Source organism: Lathyrus oleraceus, chromosome 4, assembly GCF_024323335.1.
Source record: "Lathyrus oleraceus cultivar Zhongwan6 chromosome 4, CAAS_Psat_ZW6_1.0, whole genome shotgun sequence".
NCBI lineage: Eukaryota > Viridiplantae > Streptophyta > Magnoliopsida > Fabales > Fabaceae > Lathyrus > Lathyrus oleraceus.
In genome coordinates, this window is record NC_066582.1 from 334433961 (window position 1) to 334444403 (window position 10443).

The following is a 10443-nucleotide window of genomic DNA, read 5'->3' on the forward strand; positions in this document are numbered from 1 at the left end:
TCAGCCCTTCAAGTACTTGTTATTTATTCTAAAAAACATCAACCATACATAACCCTATTTTCATAATTGCTCAGATGAAAAAGGAAGCGGTCTAGAGTCTTCTATTCCCTTTCCCGACTATTATGATATGAGTTGTCTTACTCGACTATCCGAGTAATCATTATCCAACCAAAAACATCTCAACCAATCAAAACATCCAACATATTAATCCAACTTGTCACCCCCGTGTGACCAAAACTCTTTTCAAAAAGAACACTATTTAATCCTTTCTGATGCGCACAACAAACCAATGCTTAAGCCTCCGCCGAGAGTAGACAAGCTAACGTTTAGCCTTTGGAACGCGATCTAAACAATTGTTCACTAAAAGACACCAACCAACCGTAGTTCCCTGAACTACGAATGCTCTGATTTCCTTATTGCACCATAAGGATACGTAGGCACAAGATTGTGAGATCTTGGCGAGCACATTAATAAAAACCTCCCTTTCCCCCTATCTGAGGTTTCGATCCATATCTATGATCAACTCTAATAACTCGAAGAAAACAAACAAACATTCAGTTAACACTCAAATCGCAAACTAGAACTAAAAGGTTCCCGTTGAGTACAACGGACGTGGGGTGCTAATACCTTCCCCTTGCGTAATTAACTCCCGAACCCGAATATGGTTGTGACGACCATTATTCTATTATTCAAAAGGTTTTATCAATATTTTCCTATCCCTTTATTGGGATAAATAAAGTTCGGTGGCGACTCTGTTCGAACGTAATTTTTCCCGCGACCATCGCGAGGAATCGTATTTTTCGAGATGCGACAGATGGCGACTCTGCTGGGGACTAGCTCCAAGTAAAAGAGAGTGAAGCCTAATTTAGTTCAGTTAATGTATTGTGTGTTAATCTTGTTTATTTGTTTGTTATTTTTTATGTTATTATTATTCTGTCATGATTATTGTCTGTTGTTTTATTGGCTATGTATTATTGGGGTTCTCTGGTTGGTGGTACTTTGTGAGATAGGCTCTCCACCCGAGTCATAGAAAAACTATAAGATTAAGTTGGTGGTTGTGTAGTGGACGCCCACAAGGAGTCTTCCTTGTTGGGAAGATACGAAGACCCCGCCTAGAGGAGATTCTCTTGAGATATTATTGCCCGACGAGTTTTCGTCACGACGATAGTATTCTCAAGTTGGGTCAATGACTCTAGAGACCTTTTAACCCATTATATCCGGTGGTTATGTAGTATTTACCTGAAAGGTCCCAGGCTTATTGGGTTAATACGAAAGCCTTAATCAAATGAGATCCCTTGGGCGTATTACTATCTCACAGTAGTATTCCCAACCTCGATCTATGACTCTGAGAACCTTATTAGAACCTTGAACTCAAGAGTTGTGTAGTATGGACCCACTAGGAGTCTTCCTCTTTGGGACCATACGAAGGCCTCACCCAGACGAGACTATTTTTTGGGGATGTTATTGGCGGATGAGCTTTCGTCATGACAATAACCTTCCTAAGTAGTGATTGATGACTTTGGGAACCTTTTAAATATAGCATCCTTCCAAAAGGGTTTTGTTTAGTAACCAAGGATACTCGCTCTCACGACTTGTATGTTGACCTACCAGTGGAATGCATAACATCATTCATAACACGACATTCATATTATTTTATTTCCAATGAATCTGAGTGTCATAAGTTGCAGGAATTCAAGAAGCATGGAATCAAGCAAAAGAAACATTTACTCTTTCAAGTTTAAAGATCCCGATCTAAGAAGCTTGCGTGACTTGGTATCCCAGATGCACCTGATATACATAATCAACTTTGGGAAGAATTATGGCAATCTGCTCAGCATCCTCAACCAAGGAGTGGACCACACGACTTTAGTCACTCTGGCCCAATTCTATGACCTACCTTTAAGATGCTTCACATTCCAAGACTTCCAGCTAGCACCAACGTTGGAAGAATTCGAGCGTCTTGTTAGGATTCCTATGAAGAACAAGCCACTATTTGAAGGGATAGATGAATCTTTTCCCCTTGAGATCATTGCTAGCACGCTTCATGAACGAAAAGGAAGTAGAGGCTAACCTAGAGACCAAAGGGAATACCAAAGGATTTTCGCTAAATTTTCTCTTGGAAAGAGCTCATACCCTACTAAAAGAAGAAAGTTGGGACGCTTGTTACTCTGCTATTGCATTGGCCATCTATGATATCGTCCTGTTCCCAAATATGGATGGTTCATAGACATGGCTGCTATTTGCGTTTTCCTTACTGGAAACCCAATACCCACCTTGTTAGTTGATGTTTACTATTACATGAGTCATAGGTGTTGGTGTAAGCCCTAGAGGTCAATACTTTTGGTACTTGTATCGAATTATTTATTAACTAATAAAAGGCTTTTTCTTTATTAATGGTTGATTAATAAAGTCCCTGGAATAGATAGTCCGTTTAATGTATTAAGTGTGACTTAATCATGAGAGCACATTAAACATAAGGACACTATTCTTAAAGTATCCGTAGTCGAGCTTTAGTGTGAAGTGGGATAACATTAAAGCATTAAGACTATTATGTTTGTAGACTGATGATCACATCTCATGGATCATGGATAAGGAGTTATCAAGTCTTAAACATAGGTATGGATATTAAGAGTAATATTTATACCAGATTGACCCGCTATGAGAATACTATATAGAAAGTTATGCAAAGTGTCATAAGTTATTCTCATGGTGATAATAGTGTATACCACTCTTCGACCTGAAATCACTATGGATCCTAGATGTAGAGTCGAGTGCTTTATTGCTGATCCAACATTGTCCGTAACTGGATAACCATAAAGACAGTTGATGGGTACTCCACAAAGCATGCTGAGGGACATGAGTGTCCTAGATGGAATTTGCCAATCCTGCGTAACAGGATAAATGTCTATGGGCCCAATATTGAACTGGACAAGGATGACACGGTCTATACCTTGTGTTCAATATAGACATAAGGGCAAAGGGGTAATTATACACATAATCATTATCACAGGAGGTTTTGTCAGATCACATGACATTTTCGTGTCTTGGGTAGCAGTGATGTGTTGCTAGATACCGCTCACTATTTATTATGTTAAATACATGATTTAATATAATTACCAACGCCACGAAAACCTATAGGGTCACACACAAAGGACGGATTGATGAGAGATAGAGTAACTAAGGAACATCGTAAGGTACGGTGTACTTAAGTAGAATACGAAATATGGTAAGGTACCAAATACTTAAGTGATTTTGGCATATTATGAGATATGGGCCAAAATACACTTTAGTGGGTTTTTTTGGCTTGAAGCCCACACAAGTGGTTCTATAAATAGAACTCTTGTGCAGAAGCATTGTATGGGAATACAACACAGCTGAAGAGTTGGAATTTCGTATCTCTCTTTCTCTCACTCAAAGCCTTCATTCATAACAGCTAGCGCTGCGATTGAAGGAATCCGTTCGTGTGAACTGAGTAGAGACGTTGTCATCGTTCAACGTTCGTGATCGCCCCGTGGATTTGTATCCAAGGTTTTGATGGTTACAAAATATCTGCACCAAAGGTTTGAATCGCCACAAGAGGTAACAATTCTATCACTGATCATGCCCATTCGTAAGGATCACTAAATGGAGAAAATTTTAAATTCCGCTGCGCCTTGGATGACAATTCTCCTTCAATAGGTACACCAAGAAGAAAGGGATGATTGATTGTTGTGTTCCTTTACTATATCAGTGGTTTCTTGAGCATCTTCCGAAGATAGGTGTTTGGGTAGAACAGACAGATGTTAGTTGGCCTCAGAGATTGGGATCACTCCGATCCGAAGATCTTTCTTGGTATTCCAAATAATACCTCAACATGGACATCATATTCAGCTGTGGAGATTTCCCCAATCTACCACTTATTGGAACTCAAGGATGCGTGAATTCTAACCCAGTTCTATCCCTAAGATAGCTTGGCTACCCAATGGAAGTCCCTCCAGAGGCAAGGTCTTTGGAAGCTTTCTTGTTGCTTGACTTTAGGGTTGAGAATCCTAGCTTGTTCCAACGAATCAAAGAGGCTTGGAAGAATGTCAATCGAAAAGGGAGAGTTGATTTGGGGAGAGCTAATGGGATTACAAAAGAACCATATTTTCATTGGGTAAAGGAAAAGGTGGAGATGATCAAAATGTCATTCGTCATTCGGACACCTGTACCTCTTCCTGAACCTAAGCTCACCCATGTCCCTATTGAAGAAGTGGAGGAACTCAAGACCACCATGGCAAAGTTAGAAAAAGAAAATGAAGAGTTGAAGATAAAACTCCAACAAATCATCAATGAGAAAAACACCATGAAGTGGGAGCTTGAGAGAAAGGATGTACAACTTCAAGCACATGTGGAAAAGTTCAACAAAGAGGAGCATAAGAGGAAAAAGATCAAAGTGGGACTAGAACAAGCTGACCATTGTCTAGATACGCTTAAGGGTCAATTACGACGAGCTAAGAAAGAATGTCAAGACAATGAGCATTGGTGGCATCTAGCCACGAAGGAAAACAAGACGATAAGAGATACACTTAGGGCTCAGATAAAAGAACTCACCATTTCTGTTCGTCATGCAAAGGCTGAGGCAGATCAAGAACGCCGACTCAAGAATATAGCCACCGAAGCTTCTAGGGTTTCACCCATGATATGGGAGGAGAAGTGTTGAGAGGTAAGAGACGCAAAAGAGTCTGTCAGCTATTGGAAGAGCCAGCTAGAGTCACTACACTAAGACAACTCCATATGGTTGAAGGATTGAGAGTATGTGATTGAAGATTATGAATCCTTTAAGAAGACCATAGACTTCTTGCAAGGCGATAGGGATAAGTTCCGTGCTAAGCTTGATGGGCTAGTGGGGTTTTGTAATTGGGCGGCTAAAGAATTACCATGGAAGTTAAGAGACGCAGTTGAAGAGTTTAAGGAAGATAGCACTCCTCCATCCATAATCAGTTTCATTCTGCTCTGTAGAGGGTTGCTGAAGCGATTCAAGGAAGAACTAGAAGAGATCCAAGCCAGAAAGCCTGCAGTTTAATTTTCCTATGTCTTATATTTTGTTCCTTTGACAATGTATTTTGAACTAGGGCCTTTTTTGGACCCCTACGTTATGTACTTGAATGAATGATGTTTAAAATTACTCAATTATTGCTATTCTAAGTATTTCATGTTTCTCTGAATTGCTAAACAACTAATGGAACTCGAACGATTCCCTGAAAATAAAATATGCATAGCATTCACATCTTCATTATGCATCATGCTTCATAAAAATTCAAAAAACTTACCCAACCTTTTTACCCTTTATCCAGCAACACTGACTAATCAACACCGATACGAGACGTGAAGCAACTACAAGATGATGTTAGAGCAATTTGATGCTAATCAAGTTACCACGAGGACAAACATCAATACGATCCAAAAGAAAATGGATCAACTGTTGGAGACAATGCTCGCAATTGCCCAAAGAGAGAGGGTTGTGGATGAAGAAGCTAGGGCAAAAAGGAATGATAGCACACCAGGTTTGGACCCCCAAGACGAGAGCTTCATCCCCGCCAAGAAGAGGCTGGTTCATATACCGATAGGAGGCAAAGGAGATGGGGATCATGCAGAGCCTTCTGATGCGTCTACTCATCATGGATCCGAAATTAGAGATGACCCGTACAATGCTTTATATGTGCCTGATCAACCGAAGCCTAAGATACTTCTAGATCCTGCTGCAGATAGGCTTCCTACCCTGGAAAAGAAGATCAAAGCTATAGAGGGGAATAGTATCTTTGGCGTCTCTGCCATGAACATGCGTTTGGTATCAAATTTGGTCATCCCGGCTAAATTTAAAACTCCCGATTTCGAGAAATACAAAGGACAAACTTGCCTAAGAAGTCACCTAGTAATGTACTTCAGGAAAATGGCTGCTCATACCGAAAACGACAAACTGCTTATACACTATTTCCAAGACAGTCTAAGTGGAGCGTCCCTAAGATGGTACATGAGCTTAGAGCAGGGGCGGATTCAAAATTGGGAAGATTTGGTTGACGCATTTCTCCGTCAATACAAATATAACTTAGATATGGCACCCGACTGAATGCAGTTACAAGGATTGGCCATGAAAGAAAATGAGTCATTTAAAGAATACGCACAGCGATGGAGAGAGTTGGCTGCTCAGGTAGAGTCACCATTGTCTGAAAAGGAAATGACTGAAATATTTGTGGACACGCTGAAGGACCCATTCTTTGATAGATTGGTGAGTAGTTCAGCGTCCGACTTCGCGCATCTAGTCACAATCGGAGATCGCATAGAAAAAGGGTTGAGGGATGGAAAGATTCCAGGAGTTGTGGCAGTCCCTAGCGCACCGAAAAAGTATTCTAGAGGCTTCGAAAAGAAAAGAAAAGGTGAAACAAACGCTATATCCAGAGGCTATAAGGGGAAGCAACAAGCTTCATATGGCCAAGTCGCCGCCGTGGTACCCATACCTTATCAACAACACATGCAGCAACAACAAGTGTATCAACCACAACATCAACAACATTGTCAACAACAAAACACCGCGCCACCAAGACAATTCAAGCCAAGGCCTCCAAGAAAGCAACTTGATCCTCTACCAGTACCTTATAGCCAGATATTCCCATATCTGCAAAAGGACGGCCTTCTGACATTGAGGGAGCTAAAACCGACTATTTTTCCATATCCACCCGGATACGATGCTAACGCCCATTATGAGTTTCACATGGGAGCGCCCGGTCATACCTTGGAGAATTGTTTCGCATTTCAAAATCGGGTACCAGACTTGATCGAAGCAAAGGCTGTCTCCTTCACTCCGAGACACCCGAACGTGAACACCAATCCCATGCCAACACATAAGGATGCTTCCATCAGTGCCATTGAGGAGAGTAATCAAGGTAAATTGATCCTCAAGGTTGAAGAAATTCAAACCCCTATCGTCAGGATAAGAGCACAATTGCTGAAGAGTGGTCTAATCTCGGAAGAGCTAGTTGATGAAGAGAACAATAAAAGGTTGAGGAATTTTATACAACAAATGCTGGATCAAGGCGAGTTACATATAAATCACCGTGTCAAGAGCAAGGGAGAGAAAGAGATAGCCGTGGTGGACATCCCTTATGATGAAGTTAATGTGGAAATACCTATAAGCCCATTGGTGATAGAGTTTCCAACATCGTTCGCGTATGAGGATGAGAAGGCGGTCCCGTGGATATATCAGCCCAGAGCTTCTAAGCAAGGGCAGGAAGACCAACCTTTGGTTATCAATGAACCAAACGTCACCTCGATTGTGGGGCCGACAGGAATGACACGTAATGGCCGAGTGTTCGCGCCAAGGACTGCTGATACTTCTGCAAAGGCTAAAGGGAAGGAAGCTGATGTCCAGATCCCCGTCCCTAATCAAGAAATACAAGGCATGCACCTGTCTCCTAAAGTTGTAGTCACTCGTGAAGAGGCCGAGGAATTTTTGAGGATAATCAAGAAGAGTGATTATAAAGTGGTGGATCAACTGCATTAAACACCTTCAAAAATCTCCATGCTATCTTTATTGCTCACCTCAGAAGCACATAGGAACTCGTTGTTGAAAGTATTGAGCGCCACACATATCACGAAAGACATAACGATAGAACAGTTTGACGATGTGATAGCTTATGTGACCACTGGAATTTTTTTGGGTTTTAACGATGATCAACTACCGATCGAGGGAAAGAACCATAACAAGGCCCTACATATCTCCTTGAAATGCATAGACACTATACTATCAAGGGTATTAGTAGACACAGGTTCCTCGCTAAACGTCATGCCGAAGACCACTTTAATAAAGCTACCAATGGAAGGGATAAGTATGAAGCCCAACACCCTGATCGTAAAGGCATTTGATGGCTCAAGGCGAGCAGTGGTAGGGGAGGTTGCCTTACCGACCAAGATAGGACAAACTATTTTCAATATCACGTTCCAGGTCATGGACATACATCCCGATTATAGTTGCCTACTTGGGAGACCATGGATTTACTCCGTAGGCGCCGTCACCTCCACTCTACATCAAAAGCTAAAATTCATTATGAATGACAAGATGATTATGATCGGAGGGGAGGAGGATATCTTGGTTAGCCACTTGACATCTTTCCGGTATATCGAGGTGGATGGAGAGATAACTGAGACACCATTCAAATCCTTGGAAGTGGTAAATATGATGGCCATCCAACAGACATTGGAGACCCCGAAATCAGGACCATCCATGGCCTCATGGCAAGGAGCTAAGGCTGTGATGGAAAGTGAAAATGCTCAAGACTGGGGCAAAGTGGTGGAAGTGCGAGAGAAGCGAGACAAGTTTGGCCTGGGGTATGACCCGTCATCAAATAAAACCGGTAACTAACATGACAAAAAGCAGATTCCTTATGTAGAGGAAACATTCACCAGCGCTGGCCACATTTTTGGCAAACAGGTGGCGATGATCGGTGACGAAGATCACAAAGAGGGGGTGTCTAGCTGGATGCGACAAGCCGCACCTAGTGAAGAGCTGACAAATTGGAAGGTTGTGGAAGTTCCCCAATTTTTTCAAAAGTAATTTTATTATGTTAGACGAAACCCTGTGCTCTGCCCAAGGCACAGTGGCGTGTTGTAGGGCCTCCTTTATCTTTTTCAAGAGTTTTCATATCATTAATAAAATGGCAATTTGCATTCAAATTTCTGTTCCTTTCCTTTCGTTTTTCTATTACAAAAATGGCATCAATTTTTATGCACGCACTTTCTAAATAAACTGCATAAATTATAACATGCAGAAACACCACCGAGACCATTGATAATGACACTGCTAGGGTCTAACATGATTTTGATTGTCCAATCTACCAAGCTGAAGACGAAGTGGGGGACGATTGCGAACTCCCTCAAGAGTTGGCCAGATTACTCAGACAAGAAGAGAAGGTCATTCAATCACATAAGGAGGACGTTGAAGTTATCAATCTGGGAACAGAAGAAGACAAGAGAGAAGTAAGGATATGCGTCGTGCTTCAAGATGCAGTGAATACAAGATTGATAGAGCTCCTCCACGAATATGACGACGTGTTCGCATGGTCATACCAAGACATGCCCGGATTAGATACTGATATCGTGACCCACAAGCTTCCCCTTAAAGAAGAATGCTCTGCTGTCAAACAAAAACTAAGAAGAACTCGACCAGATATGGCTCTCAAGATCAGAGAAGAGGTGAGAAAGCAGTTTGACGCCGGTTTCCTGGAAGTCGCTAAGTACCCACAATGGGTTGCCAACATTGTACCGGTACCTAAGAAAGATGGGAAGGTTCGCATGTGCGTAAACTACCATGACTTAAACAGAGCCAGTCCCAAAGATGATTTCCCATTACCTCACATTGACGTATTAGTGGATAACACAACTCTGTTCTCCATATTTTCCTTTATGGATGGCTTCTCTGGATACAACCAAATTAAAATGGATCCCGAGGACATGGAGAAGACCATGTTAATTACCCCTTAGGGCACATTTTGTTATAAAGTAATGCCGTTTGGATTAAAGAACGCTGGGGAAACATATCAACGTGCTATGGTGACTCTCTTTCATGACATGATTCATGAAGAGATTGAGGTGTATGTTGACGACATGATTGCCAAATCCCAGACAGAAGAAGAAAATATCACTAACCTGAGGAATCTGTTTGCTCGTTTGAGGAAGTTTAGGTTGAGACTTAATCCTAACGAATGCACATTTGGGGTTCGATCTGGGAAGCTTTTAGGCTTTATCGTAAGCCAAAAGGGAACTGAAGTAGATCCCGACAAGGTTCGAGCCATTCAGAACATGCCTGCACCAAGGACTGAGAAGGAGCTTCGTGGTTTCTCTGGGAGACTAAATTACATCGCCAGGTTTATCTCTCATCTCACTGCCACATGTAAACCAATATTCAAGCTTCTAAGGAAGAATCAAGGCGTGGAGTGGAATGATGACTGTCAAATAGCCTTCGATAAAATCAAAGAATACTAGCAAGAGCCACCGATTCTGATGCCCTCTGCAGAAGGGAGACCTCTCATCATGTATTTAACCATGCTCGACGAGTCCATGGGTTGTGTATTGGGACAACAAGATGAGACTGGTAGAAAAGAACATGCCATATATTATCTGAGCAAAAAGTTTAATAAGTGCGAGACCAGATATTCATTGCTCGAGAAGACTTATTATGCACTCGCATGGGCCGCTAAGCGTCGCAGGCAGTACATGATAACTCACACGACTTGGTTGGTATCTAAAATGGATCCCATCAAGTACATATTCGAGAAACCAACTCTCACTGGTAGAATTGCCCGATGGCAGATGTTGTTATCAGAATACGATATTCTATATGTCGCATAGAAGGCAATCAAAGGAAGCATATTAGCAGACAATCTTGCTCACCAACCACTAGAGGATTACCAACCTTTGAAGTTTGACTTC

The 10443-nt window shown here is 41.7% G+C and overlaps 1 protein-coding gene across 1 annotated transcript; it reads left to right on the forward strand.

The window, feature by feature from the left end:
- The first annotated feature begins 6196 nt into the window (after positions 1–6196).
- LOC127137323 (uncharacterized) lies at positions 6197–7519 on the forward strand. The gene has a single exon (XM_051063796.1). It carries the CDS (start codon positions 6197–6199, stop codon positions 7517–7519), a length of 1323 nt encoding a protein of 440 aa, XP_050919753.1.
- Positions 7520–10443: the final 2924 nt, after the last annotated feature.